This window comes from Trichomonas vaginalis, chromosome V (genome assembly GCF_026262505.1).
Source record: "Trichomonas vaginalis G3 chromosome V, whole genome shotgun sequence".
NCBI classification, from domain to species: Eukaryota; Parabasalia; order Trichomonadida; family Trichomonadidae; genus Trichomonas; species Trichomonas vaginalis.
The window spans coordinates 18599497-18625100 of record NC_067207.1 but is presented as its reverse complement, the minus strand read 5'-3'; the positions used below and the strand labels follow the sequence as shown (position 1 = coordinate 18625100).

Sequence of the window (25604 nt, the reverse complement as noted above, 5' to 3'; positions counted from 1 at the left end):
GTTTCCATCTCATACTCTTATCATGAATATTATGATAATCGTTTGATTCCCAACCACTAACAATGGGATAATCTATATAACTGAGGTTCATGAAATTACACATTTCATGTATAAGCGATTAATAAAGAAAACAGCAAATAATATTCATGTATTGTTGCAAAATACTTATTTATCAGCAAAACTGAAGATTCATGTCATAATACAACGACAAAATATGAAGATCACAATCTAGACACTTCATTTGAAAAGTAAAAAATAATCTGATGTAATGATTTATTGAATCTGACAAAAACAATTTTTTTGTCAAAAAAAATCATGAATAAACCTACGAATTTTACAATTCATGAACAGATAGAAATTGAAAAACGATCAGCATCGCAATTTAGTGACAATGTATTCACCAAATGCAATATAGTTATAACAAATAAATTCGTAGATGGATTTGCACAATCGTTACTTAACTGGATTTCATTTTACTTCCTCGGTAACGCAATGGTATTCGTTTTCCTTATCCTACCCTTTATATTCTTTGTTCATGCTTCCGGAAAACAGCGAAAAATGCAAGAATTATATCAAAAAATTTGTGCTAGCATATTAAATTTTCTCGTATTATCATGTTTTTGTGTGAGTTCTACTCCATTATTAGCTAGATTGATAAAATCAGAGTCTCCGTGCGTTGAAGCGATTCATGGTACTTTAGTTCCTTTCGGATCCAATTATCAATGTCCATCTTTCAATGTGGTTTTTGCTGGGCGTTAGGTTATATCTATTTAACGTTAACGTTAAAACTAAGTCAGAAGATGAATTCGAACTTCATTCATTCAATCAAAGCCAAAATCGTTGCATTCCTCAACAAAGCATTTCTCAAGATATTATCCGTTTTATACATTTCATTCTTCTATTACTCAGATATAATTTACGGAAAATCTTCTATCATCCAGGCAACTTTTTCTGTATGCTACGGTTTATTTTTAAGCTTCTTAGTAGAGAAATTACCTATTTTAATCATACTTATTATCTTTGCTTTGTTATTTATCGGCGGAATTTTTTATTTGGTATTTACAAAAGATCCAACGTATTTTCCGAGTGTTTACGATGACTCTAGAGAACCGTTTATATTGGTTTTAGCTACATTATCTATACTTCTTTCTTATTAATCCGATTTGTAATTATAAGAAGGGAAAAAAGGTCGGATCAAGAATTTTACAGTCCGAAGATAATTCTGGAGTTTCTTCAGAGACAGGGGAAGCTATGTTTGCTGAATTAGACAATTCGGAACAGATAGAAGACTTAAAAGATATGCTATCAAGGGATATTATCGATTATTCGATTGGATTTGCAGAATTCGCAGTCTGTTTAACCCTTATTGATCTTCATCGGATAATTCAAGATTTTTCTAAGAAATAATTTTTATTTGTGATTTTTTTATCATTTATAAGAGAGATATTAAATAGTGTTTTGAATATATATGCGATTTACAATCATTTATAATCATGTTTTTCCATTATAAATTTTTTTGTATAATTTTCTGGGGTTTTATCAATCGATTATCTAAAATAATATACGATAAGATAAATATACAAAAATAAACATGTTTTCATCCTCGTTTCTGTTTAGATCAAATATCGAGTGACAATTATTAATGAAAATGTACATGAATTTGATATCCTTTTACCTCCAATACTTGTTTATATTCAATATTCCTTGTTAAATACCTTTACCTTAAACATATTTCTGAATCGGATCGAAAATTATGAATAAAATAAGACATTCCGTCAACTTGTCCAAATCGGTAAGATTAATGAATAAAAAGTAAAATAAATCAAAAATACTATTTACAAACAAAAATAAAAATTAAAAATATAAATTGGATATGGTAATCAATGGGTTAGATTAATGACATTGTAAGCACAGTGCCATTTATGCTTAAGTTCAGAGAATTTAAAGCAACTGTTAAACTCTGGAACCTGGTCAATATGTCGAATTTCTGAAACTTTGTCAAAGTAGGACCAAAGCTGCTGGTATCGTTCACTGATAAACTCAACATTCTTGGATCCAAAAAGCTTCTTAGGTGGAAAAGCTGAGTAGATGTCATTTGATTTTGAAAGAGCTTTATGCAGCTTGTAGAGCTCCGAATATCTATGCTCGCTACGGTAAATCATTACGCCATCATCATATAGAACGCCCAATTCTATGATGTAGAGCGCGGTACGTAATGTCTTATCAAATCTCCATCCTTCAATCGATACATAGAAATTAGGCAAGGTGGGACAAGTTCTTAGGCGTTTGACTTTGCTGGAGGGTAAGCTTTGGAGCGGAACAAGGTGAAAGGTCATCGAAATTAAATTTGGCAATTCAGATAGATCTGCCACAAAATCTTGGCAGATGACGCCAAACTGACTAAAATATTTTTATTAAATGGATCTGTATTTTAGAATTATTTGTTCAGGACTCGTACTACAGTGCATGTCTACTAAAGAAGTATTTCTTATTCAAATATTCACTCCGATAGAAATTTCAATTGAATTTTCAAAAACACATTGAAATAAAATTAATTTCAATGTTTTTGCTTTGTTACCTTTAGCTAAATTCTCAAGATCCTCCAAAAAAAATTTGAATTGCGGTTTTGGTCGTGAGGTCATTGGGTGAAAATCGTTTACAAAAAGGAGTTCCGAAGAAAATCTATTTGGAATTGAACTCTAGTCTGTATGACCATCCTATAGATTTTGGAATTCATGGATAAAGAAAGAAATTTTCATAAATCTGAAATTCCCCAATAAAAAATGATCGTATTAGGATATATATAAATTCAATAGCCTGCTGTTTTGATTTCATCCTTGATTTTAAGAATTATAGGATATGTTAAATTCCTCGACTAATTCATTGCTCTGAATTTGATCTTGACGAGATGGAATTGATAGTTCCTTGGTGTCTTTAATATACTCACTCAAATGTCCTCAAATTGAATTTGTTTCGTGCATTTTGTTTGAATTTGAATTTAGTATTTTCACTTACCTTCAAATTCGATGTCAACTGTACTAAAAATAATAAATCTCGATTTAAACATAATGTATTTATTAATCATCAAAATAAAATTTTGCATTAATGGTTTTAATGATGTCTGTGATGATGTTTCTTGTGGTTGTGTTCCTTCTTTTCTTCATCACTTACTTGTTGTCCTTTAATTACTTTCATATAGTCATCATCTTCGATTTCTTTTAAAACAAACTTTGAATCATCAAATCCGGCGATCACATTATCAACAGAGTCTTCGAGAGAAGTAATAATTGTATCTAAATCATCACCGAGCCGAGCTGTCTACCTCTATGGAGCATAAATTCTTCTGCGAATGGCTGATCATCTTGAAGGAGATCTGGCCATTCCTGACCAAAGTCTATGAGATATTTGATCTCTTGTGAATAACTGAAAATTGAATTATTTAATGAAATGTTCTCAGATGAGACTCTCTTCAATCCTTCAAGTAACCCATAAGGTGTTAGTGATCCGAAATGTGTATGGTTCTCAGTTTTATTGATTTTAGGGAAGAAATTGACTTGTGGCTCGAAAACAAGCCTTGGAACAATTCCGGGCATGAATTAAGGCCTGTTAATATATATCCGACCTTAATTCCTGAAACATTGTTGTTGTTAAGGAATTTCGCAAATTTATTTGCGAAATCTATGCCAGTTCCATCTTCTCCGATGTAGAAAATGACTGTATCATAATTGGGATCCTCAACAAATGACTCGTATGTCATTCCAACGACTTTTGTCGCTAATAATTTACTTTGATTTTTCGGAATTGACTCAGAAGGGAAGTTTAGCTCAACTTGGCCATCTAAAACTCTATTAATAAGTCCTTCTACGTGACTTAAATTGTACTGGACTGGGAAGAAAATGTAATCAAACCAATTATACAAAATGAAGCACGGTAATTGCCTTGTTTTACCATTAGTCATGGCATGGATGTTTTCTAACTCACTATCCTTGATAATTCCAAATGTAATTTCTCTGTATTTGTCTCCTAAATCAGAAATGAAATTTTTTTGTTCTTCTGTGGCTGTTTCATTGACACAAAGGAGGCCAACGAAATCTTGGAACATTGTTGCCATATGTTTATCTACTTTAGGATAGAAGGATGTCTCTGTAAACTCCAAAATATTTGAAATATTATCTATTTGTAATATTTTCTTATCTTTTCTACGATACAAGCAAACTTTATCATCAGAAAAGCCTAAATCCTTGAAAACATTTTCTGTTGCTCCGAAAACGTTAAAAGATCCAACATTTTCTTGTATTTCATTGATAAGCGCTTGCGAATCTTCAAGAATAGATGTAGGTGATATTATTGTAAACTGTGTATCTGGTATCGCATTGAGAAGCTTCTTGGAATCATCGAAAATTGGAGTATTTTTACGCAAATATATGCCAACAGCGTAAATAAGCTCCATTTCTGTAGTTGGATATGGTATTGAGTATGCAATTTCGCCATCAGTGAAGAATGAAAGCTGAGGAAGGAATTGCGCATATTTTTTATAAATTTTTTTGGCTTTTTGAGTAGTTAAAACGCAAAATTTTACGTCATGTGTAAATATTGCTGAAAGTTTTGAGAATTCATCAATGAAAGATTCAGTACCTGTTGCAGACATATTTATAATCATTGCAACTACGCGGTTGTGGCGTTTAATTACTGAACTAAACTGTCTATCTGTGTATGAGTCATACACTAGGAACTCTGTAATATTGTAAGGTATGAATTTTGATGCAGCTAAAGAAAACAGAATCTGAAACATTTTTGTCAAAAATCTAAAAATTGAATGGCAAAACAGTCAAATTTCTAATTACGAAATTAGACTTATTATTTCGCAATAAAACTATATGCTTTATATATGTAATCCTAAGCAGGCTATATTTCATATGTTTATGGATTGATATCTCCTTTCTTGTTCAATATGAAACTTGAAACTTCACCTTTACGAATCATCATTGAGTGCGGGACAAATTTGTCAAGCGTCACTTTTTCAATAACCTTAAATTACGCTTTTCTAATTTTTTTAAAAATAACCTTAAATTATATTTGAAGAAATTATGTCTATGATATATGTTTTATGCTAGAATCTTGGAGTTTTCATGCACTACACAAGAGCTCCAAGGTTCCAAGAGTGAATGCTCAATAGCAATTATAGAGATGTACCTTTTCAAAATGACTTTTACTGATTAAATTAATCAATAGAAGACATTTTGAAAAGGTACCTCTACATTAGATATACAAGAGATTCAAAGCTTCATTTCAGATAGATTTGAAACTTTGAAACTCTTGGTAGATTTTGAGTGATTGCTGACAATCATCTTTGAGAAGGTTTTCTTTAAAAAACCTTCTCAAAGAGGTTTCTCAGGAGCCCTGAGCTCCCTTTCGTAATGATTGGGAGCCTTGGGGCTCCTGAGACGAAGAATGGCTTCGCCGAATCTTTGATCAGCAGAGGCCAAATGAAAAGGCCTCTGCTGATGGATTCTCAGGAGCCCTGAGGCTCCCTTTCGTAATGATTGGGAGCCTTGGGGTTCCTGCAGCAGAGTATTGTGCTCGCTCCATTAATTTTTTTTTAAAAAAAGTGCCGTGTGGCAAATTTGTCCTGTTCCCATCATCATTAATGATATAATAAGGTGATACCAAAATTTATTACAAATTTTTTTGTTTTTTTGCTAAAAACTGATCTTCATCGTTTGCAGATTCAATATTCTTCCAAATCTATAATATAATTTGTTCATTTTTAGTAATGCCATAGATTGAGCTTGTATTTGCAATATGAAGCCCGGATTCTCACTTTTTTTCAAAAGAAAAAGTGACAAAAGATGCTTTCGCTTATTTTTTTTTTTCTAAATCTCAAAGACTACCTTATGATGTATGTGTAGCTCCAAGAAAACATGCTGAACCGGTTCCCAATGGAAAACTCATCCAATCTCAAGTAATGATCAGACATGGAAAAGAGCTCCAGGAAAAGCATTTGGAGACATTAAAAAACTGGCGCTATATTGGTTAGTGAAAACTGCACCAAGTCAATAGATTAGGTTTGCATTACTGAATGTGAGTTCGATACGTTGAAGAAGTTTTGGATAGATCAGTTACAAATTCTTTTAATTTACAAAACATATTTCAAACATAATTTTATTTCTGTTGAAAGTTTTGTATATTCATTCGATAATTTATACTTAAAAACTCACTCCTGTAGTTCCGTTGGTGGTTTCAAATGATGCGGATGTTACCTATTTCTATGAATGGTGGCGTTTGACCACAGCATTCGGATTTCAGGGGTCGAGATAGTCAATACACATTGTTTCCCTGTTATTCGTGAGATAACATTTTCAAGGTCCTCTTTTGTTTAGAAATTATTTTGGTTTCTTGCTTATAAGAATTTTGTCAAAAGCTTCTTATCGTCATGAGTAAATGATTTGGTATAACTGGAGAGGTAATGTCTACGTTAATCGAAAGGATTTTGTATTGAAAACATTTGAAGGGTTTGTCGTTGGCTTCTCTTGAAAGAATTTTTGGTCCAGTTGGTGGATACTCTAACTTAAACATCTGATGTAGCGTTTAGCGTGAAGCTGAGTTTAAAATTTCACGCGATTTCAGCTTCTGGTTCTTTTTCTTTCAAAACACTCCGAACTATAATTCTTTTGACAATATTGTTTGTCGTTCGTGAGTCAAATTTGATGGTTGGTTCAATTGGAAACATTAACGGCACCACTAAGATGGATTTGCTTCTCATTTTCATATAGATAAAAAAACCTTTTATATGTTATAGAAATGGAAACAATATACTCGACAAGGGTTTGAATGTAAAAGCTAACGAATGAAAAAAATTGTTGAATTCACTGAGACATGGAGCTGTGTTATAAAGATGTAGACTACTGAACAAAAGAGCTAAGGGAAGAAGCGAGGAACGAGAAACAAAGGGGTGGAAGCTATAAAAAATTTAAATGTCAATGATGGCTCAGGAGGTCAAACATAAAAATGCAGAAAGTTATAAAAAGAGTTTATGCTCTCAAAGGTTGAAAAGCCTCATTTTAAGAACAGCTATTCTAACGGCAATTCCTCAAAGTTAACGGTATGGGGAATGGATTTGGATATGAATGGACAGCAAAAATATTAACAGAAATTGGCGGACAGAGATGCATGGAATTTGTTTACCATCAGTCAATTGAAGGTTAAACTTTTAAAACAATGGTTGGTCGTTCCCATTGGAATATTTTTGACTTTAATGGTATTAGTCATGATATGAATCTTCAAGGTATGAACGAGGGAGAGATGAGAGACTTATATGCTCCCAAATTTTTCAAAAGGTAATGGTTACCCTGACTGTTCCAATGAGTTCAATATCATAACGTGAGAAACCATTGAAAAGATAACGAAGTCAGTTATGAGACGCATTTATGGTTCTAAAGGCTAAAAACCTCCATGTTTTGCATAAGTATTGCTACAGTTAATGGTAATGTCTTGACTTTAGTAATATGTTCATACTCTTATCATGAATATTATGATAATCGTTTGATTCCCAACCACTAACAATGGGATAATCTATATAACTGAGGTTCATGAAATTACACATTTCATGTATAAGCGATTAATAAAGAAAACAGCAAATAATATTCATGTATTGTTGCAAAATACTTATTTATCAGCAAAACTGAAGATTCATGTCATAATACAACGACAAAATATGAAGATCACAATCTAGACACTTCATTTGAAAAGTAAAAAATAAATCTGATGTAATGATTTATTGAATCTGACAAAAACAATTTTTTTGTCAAAAAAAATCATGAATAAACCTACGAATTTTACAATTCATGAACAGATAGAAATTGAAAAACGATCAGCATCGCAATTTAGTGACAATGTATTCACCAAATGCAATATAGTTATAACAAATAAATTCGTAGATGGATTTGCACAATCGTTACTTAACTGGATTTCATTTTACTTCCTCGGTAACGCAATGGTATTCGTTTTCCTTATCCTACCCTTTATATTCTTTGTTCATGCTTCCGGAAAACAGCGAAAAATGCAAGAATTATATCAAAAAATTTGTGCTAGCATATTAAATTTTCTCGTATTATCATGTTTTTGTGTGAGTTCTACTCCATTATTAGCTAGATTGATAAAATCAGAGTCTCCGTGCGTTGAAGCGATTCATGGTACTTTAGTTCCTTTCGGATCCAATTATCAATGTCCATCTTTCAATGTGGTTTTTGCTGGGGCGTTAGGGTTATATCTATTTAACGTTAACGTTAAAACTAAGTCAGAAGATGAATTCGAACTTCATTCATCAATCAAAGCCAAAATCGTTGCATTCCTCAACAAAGCATTTCTCAAGATATTATCCGTTTTATACATTTCATTCTTCTATTACTCAGATATAATTTACGGAAAATCTTCTATCATCCAGGCAACTTTTTCTGTATGCTACGGTTTATTTTTAAGCTTCTTAGTAGAAGAATTACCTATTTTAATCATACTTATTATCTTTGCTTTGTTATTTATCGGCGGAATTTTTTATTTGGTATTTACAAAAGATCCAACGTATTTTCCGAGTGTTTACGATGACTCTAAGAGAACCGTTTATTATGGTTTTAGCTACATTATCTATACTTCTTTCTTATTAATCCGATTTGTAATTTATAAGAAGGGAAAAAAGGTCGGATCAAGAATTTTACAGTCCGAAGATAATTCTGGAGTTTCTTCAGAGACAGGGGAAGCTATGTTTGCTGAATTAGACAATTCGGAACAGATAGAAGACTTAAAAGATATGCTATCAAGGGATATTATCGATTATTCGATTGGATTTGCAGAATTCGCAGTCTGTTTAACCCTTATTGATCTTCATCGGATAATTCAAGATTTTTCTAAGAAATAATTTTTATTTGTGATTTTTTTATCATTTATAAGAGAGATATTAAATAGTGTTTTGAATATATATGCGATTTACAATCATTTATAATCATGTTTTTCCATTATAAATTTTTTTGTATAATTTTCTGGGGTTTTATCAATCGATTATCTAAAATAATATACGATAAGATAAATATACAAAAATAAACATGTTTTCATCCTCGTTTCTGTTTAGATCAAATATCGAGTGACAATTATTAATGAAAATGTACATGAATTTGATATCCTTTTACCTCCAATACTTGTTTATATTCAATATTCCTTGTTAAATACCTTTACCTTAAACATATTTCTGAATCGGATCGAAAATTATGAATAAAATAAGACATTCCGTCTAACTTGTCTCAAATCGGTAAGATTAATGAATAAAAAGTAAAATTAAATCAAAAATACTATTTACAAACAAAAATAAAAATTAAAAATATAAATTGGATATGGTAATCAATGGGTTAGATTAATGACATGTGAAGCACAGTGCCATTTATGCTTAAGTTCAGAGAATTTAAAGCAACTGTTAAACTCTGGAACCTGGTCAATATGTCGAATTTCTGAAACTTTGTCAAAGTAGGACCAAAGCTGCTGGTATCGTTCACTGATAAACTCAACATCTTTGGATCCAAAAAGCTTCTTAGGTGGAAAAGCTGAGTAGATGTCATTTGATTTTGAAAGAGCTTTATGCAGCTTGTAGAGCTCCGAATATCTATGCTCGCTACGGTAAATCATTACGCCATCATCATATAGAACGCCCAATTCTATGATGTAGAGCGCGGTACGTAATGTCTTATCAAATCTCCATCCTTCAATCGATACATAGAAATTAGGCAAGGTGGGACAAGTTCTTAGGCGTTTGACTTTGCTGGAGGGTAAGCTTTGGAGCGGAACAAGGTGAAAGGTCATCGAAATTAAATTTTGGCAATTCAGATAGATCTGCCACAAAATCTTGGCAGATGACGCCAAACTGACTAAAATATTTTTATTAAATGGATCTGTATTTTAGAATTATTTGTTCAGGACTCGTACTACAGTGCATGTCTACTAAAGAAGTATTTCTTATTCAAATATTCACTCCGATAGAAATTTCAATTGAATTTTCAAAAAAACACATTGAAATAAAATTAATTTCAATGTTTTTGCTTTGTTACCTTTAGCTAAATTCTCAAGATCCTCCCAAAAAAAATTTGAATTGCGGTTTTGGTCGTGAGGTCATTGGGTGAAAATCGTTTACAAAAAGGAGTTCCGAAGAAAATCTATTTGGAATTGAACTCTAGTCTGTATGACCATCCTATAGATTTTGGAATTCATGGATAAAGAAAGAAATTTTCATAAATCTGAAATTCCCCAATAAAAAATGATCGTATTAGGATATATATAAATTCAATAGCCTGCTTGTTTGATTTCATCCTTGATTTTAAGAATTATAGGATATGTTAAATTCCTCGACTAATTCATTGCTCTGAATTTGATCTTGACGAGATGGAATTGATAGTTCCTTGGTGTCTTTAATATACTCACTCAAATGTCCTCAAATTTGAATTTGTTTCGTGCATTTTGTTTGAATTTGAATTTAGTATTTTCACTTACCTTCAAATTCGATGTCAACTGTTACTAAAAATAATAAATCTCGATTTAAACATAATGTATTTATTAATCATCAAAATAAAATTTTGCATTAATGGTTTTAATGATGTCTGTGATGATGTTTCTTGTGGTTGTGTTCCTTCTTTTCTTCATCACTTACTTGTTGTCCTTTAATTACTTTCATATAGTCATCATCTTCGATTTCTTTTAAAACAAACTTTGAATCATCAAATCCGGCGATCACATTATCAACAGAGTCTTCGAGAGAAGTAATAATTGTATCTAAATCATCACCGAGGCCGAGCTGTCTACCTCTATGGAGCATAAATTCTTCTGCGAATGGCTGATCATCTTGAAGGAGATCTGGCCATTCCTGGACCAAGTCTATGAGATATTTGATCTCTTGTGAATAACTGAAAATTGAATTATTTAATGAAATGTTCTCAGATGAGACTCTCTTCAATCCTTCAAGTAACCCATAAGGTGTTAGTGATCCGAAATGTGTATGGTTCTCAGTTTTATTGATTTTAGGGAAGAAATTGACTTGTGGCTCGAAAACAAGCCTTGGGAACAATCTCGGGCATGAATTAAGGCCTGTTAATATATATCCGACCTTAATTCCTGAAACATTGTTGTTGTTAAGGAATTTCGCAAATTTATTTGCGAAATCTATGCCAGTTCCATCTTCTCCGATGTAGAAAATGACTGTATCATAATTGGGATCCTCAACAAATGACTCGTATGTCATTCCAACGACTTTTGTCGCTAATAATTTACTTTGATTTTTCGGAATTGACTCAGAAGGGAAGTTTAGCTCAACTTGGCCATCTAAAACTCTATTAATAAGTCCTTCTACGTGACTTAAATTGTACTGGACTGGGAAGAAAATGTAATCAAACCAATTATACAAAATGAAGCACGGTAATTGCCTTGTTTTACCATTAGTCATGGCATGGATGTTTTCTAACTCACTATCCTTGATAATTCCAAATGTAATTTCTCTGTATTTGTCTCCTAAATCAGAAATGAAATTTTTTTGTTCTTCTGTGGCTGTTTCATTGACACAAAGGAGGCCAACGAAATCTTGGAACATTGTTGCCATATGTTTATCTACTTTAGGATAGAAGGATGTCTCTGTAAACTCCAAAATATTTGAAATATTATCTATTTGTAATATTTTCTTATCTTTTCTACGATACAAGCAAACTTTATCATCAGAAAAGCCTAAATCCTTGAAAACATTTTCTGTTGCTCCGAAAACGTTAAAAGATCCAACATTTTCTTGTATTTCATTGATAAGCGCTTGCGAATCTTCAAGAATAGATGTAGGTGATATTATTGTAAACTGTGTATCTGGTATCGCATTGAGAAGCTTCTTGGAATCATCGAAAATTGGAGTATTTTTACGCAAATATATGCCAACAGCGTAAATAAGCTCCATTTCTGTAGTTGGATATGGTATTGAGTATGCAATTTCGCCATCAGTGAAGAATGAAAGCTGAGGAAGGAATTGCGCATATTTTTTATAAATTTTTTTGGCTTTTTGAGTAGTTAAAACGCAAAATTTTACGTCATGTGTAAATATTGCTGAAAGTTTTGAGAATTCATCAATGAAAGATTCAGTACCTGTTGCAGACATATTTATAATCATTGCAACTACGCGGTTGTGGCGTTTAATTACTGAACTAAACTGTCTATCTGTGTATGAGTCATACACTAGGAACTCTGTAATATTGTAAGGTATGAATTTTGATGCAGCTAAAGAAAACAGAATCTGAAACATTTTTGTCAAAAATCTAAAAATTGAATGGCAAAACAGTCAAATTTCTAATTACGATAATTAGACTTATTATTTCGCAATAAAACTATATGCTTTATATATGTAATCCTAAGCAGGCTATATTTCATATGTTTATGGATTGATATCTCCTTTCTTGTTCAATATGAAACTTGAAACTTCACCTTTACGAATCATCATTGAGTGCGGGACAAATTTGTCAAGCGTCACTTTTTCAATAACCTTAAATTACGCTTTTCTAATTTTTTTAAAAATAACCTTAAATTATATTTGAAGAAATTATGTCTATGATATATGTTTTATGCTAGAATCTTGGAGTTTTCATGCACTACACAAGAGCTCCAAGGTTCCAAGAGTGAATGCTCAATAGCAATTATAGAGATGTACCTTTTCAAAATGACTTTTACTGATTAAATTTAATCAATAGAAGACATTTTGAAAAGGTACCTCTACAATTAGATATACAAGAGATTCAAAGCTTCATTTCAGATAGATTTGAAACTTTGAAACTCTTGGTAGATTTTGAGTGATTGCTGACAATCATCTTTGAGAAGGTTTTCTTTAAGAAAACCTTCTCAAAGAGGTTTCTCAGGAGCCCTGAGGCTCCCTTTCGTAATGATTGGGAGCCTTGGGGCTCCTGAGACGAAGAATGGCTTCGCCGAATCTTTGATCAGCAGAGGCCAAATGAAAAGGCCTCTGCTGATGGATTCTCAGGAGCCCTGAGGCTCCCTTTCGTAATGATTGGGAGCCTTGGGGTTCCTGCAGCAGAGTATTGCTCCGCTCCATTAATTTTTTTTTAAAAAAAGTGCCGTGTGGCAAATTTGTCCTGTTCCCATCATCATTAATGATATAATAAGGTGATACCAAAATTTATTACAAATTTTTTTGTTTTTTTGCTAAAAACTGATCTTCATCGTTTGCAGATTCAATATTCTTCCAAATCTATAATATAATTTGTTCATTTTTAGTAATGCCATAGATTGAGCTTGTATTTGCAATATGAAGCCCGGATTCTCACTTTTTTTCAAAAGAAAAAGTGACAAAAGATGCTTTCGCTTATTTTTTCTTTTTCTAAATCTCAAAGACTACCTTATGATGTATGTGTAGCTCCAAGAAAACATGCTGAACCGGTTCCCAATGGAAAACTCATCCAATCTCAAGTAATGATCAGACATGGAAAAAGAGCTCCAGGAAAAGCATTTGGAGACATTAAAAAAACTGGCGAATGGATATGTGATGATAACTCATCATATTCACCAAGATTAAATCCTGCTCCAGTTCAACATTCGAAACTTTACCACATTGTTTACGAGCCAGGTGTCCTTCCATATCAACCACAATGCAGAAAAGAAGATCTTCTTTCAGATGGTATGAACGATTTATACGAACTCGGCAAGTTTTACAAGAGTTACTATGTTGATGAAATGAAGCTTCTTGGCGAAGCTTTCTGGCCATGGAATGTCTTGTTCAGAGGTTCTGAGAAAGATAGAACCCTTCGTTCTGGTGTTTCTTTCATGAATGGCATGTTCGAGCCAAAATCACCAAACGAAGTCATTGAATACATCACAGACAATGATGCTGCAGGTTTAGTTCATCCATCAGTTGATTGGTGCCCAGAACTTGATGAAGCTTCGAATTTATACTTCAATTCTCAAGAATGGCAAGATATTTTCAACAGTTTCTCAAACAAATACAAGACAATACTCGAATCCCATGGCATCAAGTGGAATTTCAAGAACGTTAAGAAATTCACTGCTTATACTTTGATTGTTGACTGTACAAACCATACAAACGAAGCCTGGATTACCGATGAAATGCTCCTGGATTTCGCCAGGTTCATGTCCCAATACAACAGAGGCCCAGTCTACTACAAAGGAAACTTTTACGGATATGCCGGTTCTCCGATGTTCCGTGAATTCTTCAGAGTTGCCGATGAAAAGATCGCAATGCAGAACGACTACAAATTTGTACTCTATTCCTCTCACGATGCAGCCCTTCTTGCGATTTTGAGTCTCCTTGGAGATTATGAAGGCCAATACAACCCTCCTTTCGGATCGCATGTGGCTTTTGAGATGTGGGATGTCAATGGAAAAATAATGTGCAGGTTTGTATTCAACGGAAACCCAATAAAACTCGATCTTTTCAATGGAGAAACATTAGTTTCGTATTCGAACTTAAAGATGAAGTTCGCAAGCAATGGTTACCTCAGCCATTGTATTATTCCTAATTGGCCTAAATAAAGAACTTTCCTGTTTTTGTAATAGATTTTAATTCTTTATATTTATTAAATAACTCCGTATATATTCTAAACTTTTGATGTCTTACTGTCTTTTTGGAATTTAATCAGTGCTCTTTTGATTTCGGAATTGATTCGAGAAAATATCGAAAATTGAAACTAAAATACTTATATTTTTATGTTGAAAACATATATCCTTCGAGATATATTGCCTGATTAACAACTTGAATTCATGGAATAATGTGATTTTATGATAAATTTTCACGAAATAGTAGTAAAGTATAGGAAACTTAGATTGTTTGAGCCAAATATATAGATATAATTTATGAGAAATGATGTTGGCTGAGAAAATAATGATTGCTCTGATTTTATCAAAATTATTGAAATCGAAATATGGATCTGTGGAATATTGTCAGGATAGATATCTTTCTTTCAATATATAATTTATGGATTAATATTTCTAATCAAATGAAAGTTGAATTTTTCGGATGTTGGAAATAATTGCCATGAGGGAATCATTTTTTTCACCTTCAATTATATCACCTTATTTTAATCTAGTAGTATCTTAAATAGTGTTACAACTGTATTTGTTTTGTAAACATAATTTGTCAATCGCTGAAAAATTAGATTTTTGATCATATTTTGTTCTAATATTCTTGATTTTATGATGCATTAATTGATTTCGCATTGGATGATATAAATAATTATAAAATCATCAGATTTTTTATGAATTTTATTTGTGAGAACGATAAATCGAGTGATATATTTTGTAACTTAGAAATTGAATCAGAAACTGATTCATGCTTTGAAAATAAAATTTTATATAAATCTGAGAAATTCTTTAGAAATTGAGAGGTAAGTTTTGATAGGTTCACAAATCTTGAAATGCAGTATTGTTAGTTAGAAAACCAACTTTATAATGCAATTTCGTAAAGAAAAAAATTGTATTACTCGATGCCTTTCAAATTTTTGTAAAATTAAATAAAGTAAGATTTTGTGATATTGAAGTCAAAAACGAATTAATGAGCTAGATTTTAATGGTTTTAGGGAATGCCGCAAATTTGAGAGCCTCACAAAATATTTTTGCTTTTAAAAAGTTATAAAAAAATATAGGAAATAATAAGTTCTTCAAACAATCAAATTTAGTTTTCAAAACAAATATTTTTTCCAAAAGAGCAATTCAAACAAAGGTTGTAGGAACTCATGCATTGGCTGATTTTCCAACAAATGACATAAGGAATTGGTCATCATTTAAGATTTGATCGTAATCCATCATCGTAAATAGGGCATCAAATACGTTTGGTTGAGATGGAGCTGCAGATTTAGGCTCAACGATATTTATAACTTTAGGCTTTTCAATTAATTTCTTTGTCTCATGCTTCTTTCGGCCGGATTTGCTCTTCTTTTTGTTAGCCTTTCGGATTAAAGTCTGCCATCTATTGCGAATCATATTACCTGTCCTTCCTCTAAACATTTTTGCGATGGCGTTCCATTTATTTCCATGAATTGAAAATTGTTTGAGAATTAATTCGTCCTCTTCCTGGGTGAAATCTTTGTGGTTAATTCGAGGGCAAAGGTAATTTTGATACCTTTCCCTGCATTGTCTTGGGGTTCTTGTTTGCATTATGTTGGAAATCTCTCTCCAGTTGGGATTCCTCCCAGATTCTTGTACAAGCTTTATTAGCTTCTGATCTTCCTTTTGTGTGAACTTAGAACGAGATCCGCATTCTTCACATGGGGCGTGTCCATTTGGCAATAATCGATCCATAATGAGGTAATAACCGTTTACTATGAAAAATTGAATTGACCTCAAGGAGATTTGAAAGCAGAAATTTGAATACCTCACAAATTTGTGATAATCAGATTAAATTCGTCTGTAATTCAGATAAATTCATCCTCGTTTGAGTACCCAAGTCTCAAATTATATGTTCAGATGATTGGTAGATGTTTTATTGATATGCAGGAACATTATTTTCCAATAAAAGATAATTCTTCATATTAAAAAAGTTTTAATTCGTGCTCCCCAATGGTTTTCTGGTAATTTCCAAAACTAAAATTTATTTGATATTGAGAAAAACCCCGAAATTTGTGTTCTTTTATTTTTGGTTGCTTTGAAAATTGTATATCTCTCAAAAAAATTTTCAAATATTTATTAATTCTGAATGATAAAAGAGAAAAAGACTCGCTGATGATAGGTTAGCGAGTTTCACTAAATTCCAGCCATTTTGAGAATTCAACAACGTACTGCTTGGAACAAGTTTATTTTTCTGTATTTGTTATCTATTCATAGTTTCGAAGCAAGTACGTATATTTTTCGACATGTTGATTCAAAATTTGCCTTTCAAATTCTTAATTTAGATTTACATCTTCAGAATAATAATTTATGACTGAAAATATATTGTTCAGAATATGATCACTAATAAAAATATTGTTAGTTGATTAAAAATAATTTCAGCTCTCAATTCTAGAAAATTTTGGCTTCAAATTGTTCCTATTACGATACGAATATAAAAATATAACTTATAGTATTTCTTCTGCATATTACGACGCTTACTAGATTAAATAATCGATTTGTTTGTAAACTCTAACGATATTGAGAAGAGATGTGTTTCTTTTTGAAGTTAAATAATACATTTTGCAATAAATTCGGCAAACTATAAAATTCTACAATTTAATTTTGTATAACGTAACCAGTTTAGAAAATCCAATATTATTTCAGCCGTAATTCATATAATTTCACAATTCTCCTTCATGAAATATATATGCTAAATGTATATATAAAAAGTTCTACTATGCGATTTTGCATTATCAACTATTGTCCCACAATGATTTAACAAAGAATGATGACATTATTAAGACTCGATTTTGAGCTTTAAAACGCAACAAGCTCATATAGGTAAAATGATTTATTATAATGTATCTTTAACAAATCAATCTTCAGAAATATGTCCAATATTGAATCACGAGAACTCGAACTATTAAGCTATCTATTAAATATATGATGTATTTGTATTCAAATGCATGAATCCTTTTTTATATAAAATGTAAAAATATTTCAGGAAATTTATCATATACCTTTATTCTATACTAAAAAGGAATTTTACTATATTGTACATATTTTCTTCTTTATATGAGAGTTATCCCGCTTTGAAACATTTTGAAATACTAATTCTAATTGTTCATATTAGCAATTTTGTTCAAATTATTGTTTTTCACTAAACGAAACAACTAAAAATGATATATAATATCATGAAATATAATTCAACATCATATTTCTTTGAATCCCGAATAAGATTATTGTCTATGAATATGTTTTCTTCAATTCTTCATTATGTCAGTGATCCAATAAATCAATATGAGTGCCTTATTAAGGGTAACACCATTGTCTTCCTTTAATTTTACTTTAAACCACAAAATATTACATTTTTAATAAATGATTAACAATTTAACTTTTAGAAATGTATCTATAAAATGTCTATGTCACATGCTATATATTTAGAGCAATAATTACATGTCTTTCAAATTTTTCAATTGAATGTTTATTAATTGTGGTCAGATTTTGGTGGTTTATAAATGTTTTTACGGGTTGGGACATCTGTTTGGCTTTTTTGTTGGATTCTTCTTCAATATGATGTTTCTTCTTGTTTCCGAAATCACTCTTTTGGCATAATTGTTCGAACAACTTATTTTTGATTAGCATTCGACTTGACCTCGGTTATCGTGCCCGGTTGGTGTAAGTTTTCCGATGTAAATTTGATCAAAAGTTTTGAATAAATTTATAATGTCACTTTTTCGGTAAAATATCACATTTGTTGTAATGGTATTATTCTCATACAAATCGCCACTACTAATGAATTCAATTAAATTCCGTAGTGTATACAACCCTGTTATTTAATTCAAGATAAATAATAAACAGTGGAAAATGAATTTTCATCATGCTGCTCTTATCAGTTCAAAAGTGTTAGAAAGATCATATTTAGACACATCTGCAGACCATGTAGAATTCGATTGCGTGGTTTTAAATGATAAATCTTATGAATTATTTGAAAAGTATATCACAGGCGAAGTAATCAACGAAGAGATATCACCAAACGTAAGTATTGATTTATACAGCATAGGAATGGCTATAGGAAACGAGTTTCTTATTAAACCTTATCTTTCAACTTTAGAAAATTTGCAACTTTCAATTGAAACATTGCCAAAATTCTTCGAATACTCAAGAGTTACTGGCAATCACGACAAACTACTCGATTTCGTTTGCAAGAATTTCTACAATATCGATAAAACTTTTCTTGCACAAGAAGTTTCAAAATTAGGTTTCGAATTTGCAGAAAGAATGATAACAAGCGATAATCTTACTATTTCCAGTGAAGAGGAATTAGCCGAATTCATTCTTAACCTCGCAAAAGAGTTAAATGAATCAATTAATTTATTAAAATACGTCAAAACAGCTTTTATACCTCTTACTGTTGTAGATAAGATCATTAAAGAGAGTCGCGAGCTTGGCCTTAATGAAAGTGACTCCCCAGCGCTCTTATCTTTCCTTAGTGAATTTTTCGAAAATTCCAAACAAAATTTACCAAGAAAAAGTGACAGAGAACTTCCCTCAAATATTTCTTATATAGCCAGAAAAGAATACGATGATGTTGTTAACGAAAACAAAGTATTAACTGCAAAGATAACCAAAATGGATAACGAACTCCAAGAATTAGTTGCTGATTTGCAGATGTCAACAGAATTCGAATTATCCAAACAGAAAATCTTGTTCGACAGAAGATTAAGTGGTATAAAGTCCATCCTTACAGAGCCTCTTTTCCAAAGCTCACATAGGAATTTGGATAAACTGAAGGCGTTCCAGAAAAACTCGGCAGATTTCAATTCCATTTATAATTGTTTCGAAGACTTTTGTAAAAAGAATGATACAAAAGCGATTCTTTTTGGAGTTTTAGCGAACTTCAATGAGACAAGATCTGCACAAGGTAACAATATTATACTTGAAGCTGCTACAAGAAACAATCACGTCCTAGCTGCCGCTTTAGTTAATTGTTCTGCTGATCCAATTTGCCAAAACTCTGCAGGAGATACAATTCTTCACATCTTCGTCAGGAATGGAAATATTGAAGCTGTAAAGAACTTTGTTGGTGTCATGGATGTTAATTCCGTCAACCTTAAGAAGGAAACTCCGTTGTCTATTGCAATTGCTTCGAACAACCAGGTAATGATCGATATTGTGTCTCAACATGATCATAGTATGAGGTAAAAAATTATTATTATTTTTGTCGAAATAAAAATAATTACGTGCGAAAAAATCACTGTTTTTGATAATTTTTGAAATATAGATATAGTAAATCTTTGAATTATACGAACATATTTAATACTCATCATATCTTTTGGGTTTTCATGCAAGTGCAATAAGCACATAAATTTTTCAAATACGCAAAATATGTGCGATATCAATTTAAATAATCATTTTTGCGAGTTTTTTGCGCCTTGTGTAAAATCTTTTTAACATAATCTCCTTTATTTCGTTGACGATAATCAAATACCTGCTGATAGATCAGCAAGAGAATATGGAGAACAGAAATAGCCATAGGTGATTTTATATTCTTTTATTTATTTATATATTCTAAAACGTAATGTTTTTTTAAAACCAGGTGGTTACATATATTTTTGCTCTATGCTGCCAAGGATATATTATTTTAATGAATAAATTGTCTGTAAGCATTTTTCAAAGCCATTACATTATAACGAAGACTACTACATTCAAAAATTACATTTTCAATAAAAGATACAGATTATTCTCTCAAGTTCAAATATAGTTTAGGTTTACATGTAATGCTCGGTTTAGAGGCATTTTTATTAATTTAATATCATGGCAATAAAAACATTAGTATTAAATGGAGCTTTGATAGCATTTACTTTGCAAGATTGTACCATTGGGTTAACACATTCAAAGGATTTAATTGGGACAATAGTAGAGAAATTAGTGTTGTAATCATTACAACAATAAACTACAATACTAGATATTGGAACTTCAGCTAAAACTTCATTGTTAACAGGATCGCGTGAATAATAAATAATAATGGAAAGCTTAGGAATTCCACCTACGTCGTGTATCCGACTAAGAAATCTCCAATTGATGGCAATAAGCAATCGCATAATTTTCAAAATAACAATCTTGTGTAATTGTGACGGATTTTATGGGAATAGCATCAATAGATTGTGTTTTCAGGTATCTCACAGTTTGGAGAGTAACATAATAATCTCGAATAGCATTTATTTGATAAAGAACTGTGAAATTCTTAGAATAAAGATTAAAATGAGCATCATGTGCGAAATAAGGGTTGTTCCTATCGACAATGATTTTTTCTAGAACTGGATCAGCTCCAATAATGCAATTTCCGATATAATTCACGTTCTTTCCGATTTTAAAAATTTTTATTCTTGCTACAGCAAAACAATAATTTCCAAGATATGTAACAGAGTTAGGGAATGAAATTTCAGTTATATTATGATTGCCCTGGTCAAAAGCTTTTTCACCAATTTTAACTAATTTTTGAGGGAATACGATGCTCTGAAATGACTTATATTGATAGAATGCATATGGTGCAATCTCAAGAACGTCATATTCCTGGGAGTTAATAGTAACTGTTGTTTCAAGTTGAATCTGTCTAGATGTAAAAGTGTTTTTATTAATAGCATTGCACGTGTTGATACCAGGGACACCAACTATCGCATAATTCTTCCCTGTTTCAACAGTGTATGTGACCCCATTTAACTGGGTGTTTATTAAAAAAAATAACACTTTTTGTGGTTAAAATCAGAATGAAAAGAACAGTAATATGGCAATGTGCAAGAAATTGTGCATGTGTTATCATATAAAAACGTTGCAATATATCTGTAAAATATATGATTAATTTCAATTGTGCTAGTTGATCATAAATAATTTGAGATTTATTTTACCAATTGTATAGTAATACCTTTTAATGAGGATTACTATAAAAATTATAAATATTGCTTTAAATTAGTAACATTCAATCAAGAAAAATATGAAAAAGATAAATTTGAATAAATGCTTGCATATACTTGCTAAACATGACTTAACTGAAATGTTTTTGTAAGTGATTTCACACTTCAGAACTACTGGAATTACTTGAATTAAATTCATTTTTCATGGTTTATATTTCCATTATTCACACTCCTTCAGAAAATCGAGAGAAACTGATTGAGAAATGCTGTGGCGCAGTAATAAATTGTGTATTATTTCGTAATATTGGTCTTTTATCGTTTTTTTAAGGATGTAAAACGAAAAAAAAGAGTAGGTGACAAAAGTACATACTCTTAAATTAACCTTAAATGTTGATTTTTCGATATTTTCGGTATTAACCTTATTGTAAATTTTTCCGGTGATAAATTTATCACACTGAGGTTATTTTTCCGGTGAGATTTTTAACCTTGATTTAATGAAATTAATATATATAAATTTTATTATTTTTAATTTCGAATGAGTATAATAAAATATTTTTTATGTGTTTTTGTTTTTGATGTGATTTGAATTTTGTTAACTCTTTTCAAAATCACTTCATTTTTATGATTTCGGTGGACTTAGAGGAGCTTATTGCTTTTGGTATTAAACAGGAAGTCAAGGGCGGTGTCTCATACAGAAGAAGAACGGGATCTCCAAAGCAATATGTCACTTATTCATGTTCGTATCCCCTATGCAAGGCAAAATTTAGGGTTGAAGAACAAAATGGAGTGTTTACTATAAGCAAAGTTAATGAAGAACATTGCCATCATATAGGAGTTGAAATAGGTTCACATTACGCGAGTAAATTTTATCAAAAATGGATCGAACTTTATATTAAAAACGGTGGAAAGCAATTTCTTGCTCAAAAAGCATTTTTTGATAAGTTCGGAATTGATACGAATAACAAAGAAACGATGAAACTTTTCGCGCAGTCTACTGATGCTTTAAAGCACAAATTTTATCGCCTTGATGAGATTATTGCACAAAGATTATCAAACGATCCTTACACTTCTTTGGAAGCATTTTTGAATAATTTACAGGAAGAGTGCCCAGATGATCTCGTTCAATTTGATTACAATGGAGATTTTTCCGAGTTTACAATCATATATGCACCTTTTGCTGCAAAAGAATTGGTGCATAGAATTGATAACCCTCTCCACGTCGATTCCACTCATTCTTTAATTAAAGGAAAGATCCAATTGTTTGCAGTAACAATGAAAACAAGTCAAAACACAATTTTCCCTTTTTGCTATTTTTTAGTGAACCCTCAGACATCTGAAAAAATTCAAGAATGTTTGGTGAAATTCTGTGAGTTTGCGCACCTGGATCCACAGCATTGGAGCGCTGACTGTGCGCTAAACATTGCTCGCGCAATTGAGGACGGATTTCCTCTTGCGCAGCTCAGTTGGTGCGCTGTGCATGTTTTACGCGCATGTGCAAAAGTTGGAAGCTATTTTGACAATCCACAGAATTTTGAGAACTTCTATTTAGCAATGGACTTTTTGACATTACGTGCAGATGCAACGAATGCAGAAAAGCTGGCTGAAGAGTCTGATGAAACATATGAGTTCTTGACAACAATGTTAGAAGAAGAAGAACCGCGCGCTTTGAAGTATTTCGATAAACAATGGAGAAGAACCAAAGAACATTGGATGATGTTATATCGTGGAGAAGGTGATTCCACGAATAACATTGCGGAATCACACTTTCATCAATTAAAGCAAACATTTTTCTTGGGTAAGAAAAATGAGCGCATTGATGACATCGTCATAACTCTCATCACTGTTGTGATTCCAAATGCGATTATTAAGGTTCAAGTCGCTAATGTTTTGAATGAAGAAAGAGCAGTAAGAATTCTTACAAGGGCAGGTAATCAGATTGTTGAGCAAAGAGCTTCAAAACACGATGAATGTTTGAAATTAATTCAACACATTTTGGAAATTGTCGAAAGCCGAAGGATTGAACCTAATGTCCTTATTCCATCTTTGAAGGCAATATTAAATTTGGCACAAAGAAGTTTAAAGGAAGAGTAAGCAAGATTAGATAATTTGGACTTTTTTTAAAATTAATGAATAAACAGTATATTTTTGAAGTGTAAGCTTATTTACCTGAAGCTATATTACTTAATATAACATTCAAAGTATTATTGCTATTTATTGGAGAACAAATTTATGTAATTTTCACATGAAAATTGATAAATTTGTATTTCCTTATGATAATCAATTTTTGTATTTGTAGAGAGTCTCCCTGCATGATATCAAGACTTGGCTATAAGTCTTTATCCATTTTTGAAAATTGTATTGTAAATTGTAAGAATTTCTGAATACTACTACTATAAAATATAATTGCTTATCTATGTATATTCTCCCTGCATGATATCAAGACTTGGCTATTAGTCTTTATCCATTTTTGAAAATTGTATTGTAAATTGTAAGAATTTCTGAATACTACTACTATAAAATATAATTGCTTATCTATGTATATTCTCCCTGCATGATATCAAGACTTGGCTATTAGTCTTTATCCATTTTTGAAAATTGTATTGTAAATTGTAAGAATTTCTGAATACTACTACTATAAAATATAATTGCTTATCTATGTATATTCTCCCTGCATGATATCAAGACTTGGCTATAGTCTTTATCCATTTTTGAAAATTGTATTGTAAATTGTAAGAATTTCTGAATACTACTACTATAAAATATAATTGCTTATCAATGTATATTCTCCCTGCATGATATCAAGACTTGGCTATAAGTCTCTATTCATTATGAGTATGACCCCATTTTTTTTACAAAAAGTGCCGAATTGCAACTTTGTCCCAATCTCCGAAAAAAAATTTTAGCCCTTTTTAGCCCAAGTTTTTTTTTCTTCATTGCTTGGGAGAGGTATATTAATTTTAACACATAGTGTATCTATTTATATCTTTTAGCTATTATTGCCATTTGAAGATAAACGATAACGATTATTTGGGATAATCCCAGCCCAGCCCATATTCAAATTTTGAATGAAATTGAGAGGTGGGCTGGGATCAATCCCAATCCCCAATAATCGTCGAATGAAATATTGATGAATATTATAAATATATTTCAATAGTAGTATATTTTAATCCAATTGTGAGGCTATTTGGAAACAAAATAAAAGAAATGAAAAAAAAGTAGCAAGAAATTGCAGATTTTAAGATAGAAGTTGATTTGCTCTGATTAAGATCAATAGATAACATATGATTTGTTTCATGGTTTATGCTCATTTCAAACAAATTTCATAATTTTTATAATAATATTATTCTAAATATATATCTAATAGTGTCATATATATTATACATGAATGATGAAGAAAAAAAGTCTTGTTATTATAATATATGAATCTGAATAAATTAGAAACTTGAAATTTTGCCTAAAAAAGTTAAATTCTATACTTGCAGTATGAATGTGTTGTAATGGTAGTAAGAATTGGCTAGCTCAAAGCAACTGCTCAAAACTTTCCCGCCAAAAACGCAAAAGTGTCATTTCTGCATGGAAGACCATAGCTGGAGTCACGCTCAACCATCCCCTTGCTGGTATGATGTGCAGCCTTTGTTCTGACCAATCATAGTGCTGCTTCATCCATACCAGCAAGTGGTTTCAGCATCAGACCTCCGCTTGGTCTTCCATAAGAGCCCTGCAAATCAGAAGCACAGTAATTATGCAGCCTAGTTGCTAGGGTATAGTAGCTAGGCCGCATAATTATTGTGCTTCTAGCGATATTAGTTATACGTTATTGCACGCATTCACTTATACTACCACTCTCTCGCTCCTAAAAAGTCAGATACTTCGTAATTACTAGAATAGGACCAAGTTCTTCCGAGGCCTCTCATTGCATGAGAGACTTCGGAAGAGCTTGGCCCTAAAGCATCTCACTACGGCTCCCTGGTCTACAAAAGGCTAAAGAAACTACAATTTGAGTAGAGTCCTTCCGAAGTCTCCCATTCAATGAGAGGCCTCGGAGGAATTCTACTCCAAGGTAATGCGCTTGTAGTT

General features: G+C 31.7%; 6 protein-coding genes across 6 annotated transcripts, besides 5 other annotated features; 3 read left to right on the top strand and 3 right to left on the bottom strand.

Annotated features, from left to right (window-relative positions):
- The first annotated feature begins 4987 nt into the window (after positions 1-4987).
- Positions 4988-5637: a mobile genetic element.
- A 502-nt stretch (positions 5638-6139) lies between these two features.
- Positions 6140-7510: a mobile genetic element.
- A 306-nt stretch (positions 7511-7816) lies between these two features.
- TVAGG3_0360680 (uncharacterized protein) lies at positions 7817-8911 on the top strand (the record flags this gene model as incomplete). Its single annotated transcript, XM_001308179.1, has 1 exon — positions 7817-8911. The coding sequence occupies one exon, from the start codon at positions 7817-7819 to the stop codon at positions 8909-8911; it is 1095 nt and encodes a 364-aa protein (XP_001308180.1).
- A 435-nt stretch (positions 8912-9346) lies between these two features.
- TVAGG3_0360670 (phosphatidylinositol binding) lies at positions 9347-9849 on the bottom strand (the record flags this gene model as incomplete). The annotated part of the gene is made up of 1 exon (XM_001308180.1): positions 9388-9843. One exon carries the CDS (start codon positions 9841-9843, stop codon positions 9388-9390), a length of 456 nt encoding a protein of 151 aa, XP_001308181.1.
- A 571-nt stretch (positions 9850-10420) lies between these two features.
- On the bottom strand, positions 10421-12318 carry TVAGG3_0360660 (protein disulfide isomerase family; the record flags this gene model as incomplete). The annotated part of the gene is made up of 1 exon (XM_001308181.1): positions 10625-12163. The coding sequence occupies one exon, from the start codon at positions 12161-12163 to the stop codon at positions 10625-10627; it is 1539 nt and encodes a 512-aa protein (XP_001308182.1).
- Positions 12319-12503: 185 nt separating this feature from the next.
- Positions 12504-13156: a mobile genetic element.
- Positions 13157-13307: 151 nt separating this feature from the next.
- On the top strand, positions 13308-14700 carry TVAGG3_0360640 (histidine acid phosphatase; the record flags this gene model as incomplete). Its single annotated transcript, XM_001308182.2, has 1 exon — positions 13486-14562. The coding sequence occupies one exon, from the start codon at positions 13486-13488 to the stop codon at positions 14560-14562; it is 1077 nt and encodes a 358-aa protein (XP_001308183.1).
- A 987-nt stretch (positions 14701-15687) lies between these two features.
- Positions 15688-16326, bottom strand: TVAGG3_0360630 (RNA polymerase II transcription regulator recruiting protein; the record flags this gene model as incomplete). The annotated part of the gene is made up of 1 exon (XM_001308183.1): positions 15760-16326. One exon carries the CDS (start codon positions 16324-16326, stop codon positions 15760-15762), a length of 567 nt encoding a protein of 188 aa, XP_001308184.1.
- Positions 16327-18480: 2154 nt separating this feature from the next.
- TVAGG3_0360620 (ankyrin repeat domain-containing protein 61 family) lies at positions 18481-19818 on the top strand (the record flags this gene model as incomplete). Its single annotated transcript, XM_001308184.1, has 1 exon — positions 18481-19818. The coding sequence occupies one exon, from the start codon at positions 18481-18483 to the stop codon at positions 19816-19818; it is 1338 nt and encodes a 445-aa protein (XP_001308185.1).
- A 2056-nt stretch (positions 19819-21874) lies between these two features.
- Positions 21875-24414: a mobile genetic element.
- A 998-nt stretch (positions 24415-25412) lies between these two features.
- Positions 25413-25473: a mobile genetic element.
- Between the last annotated feature and the right edge of the window lie 131 nt (positions 25474-25604).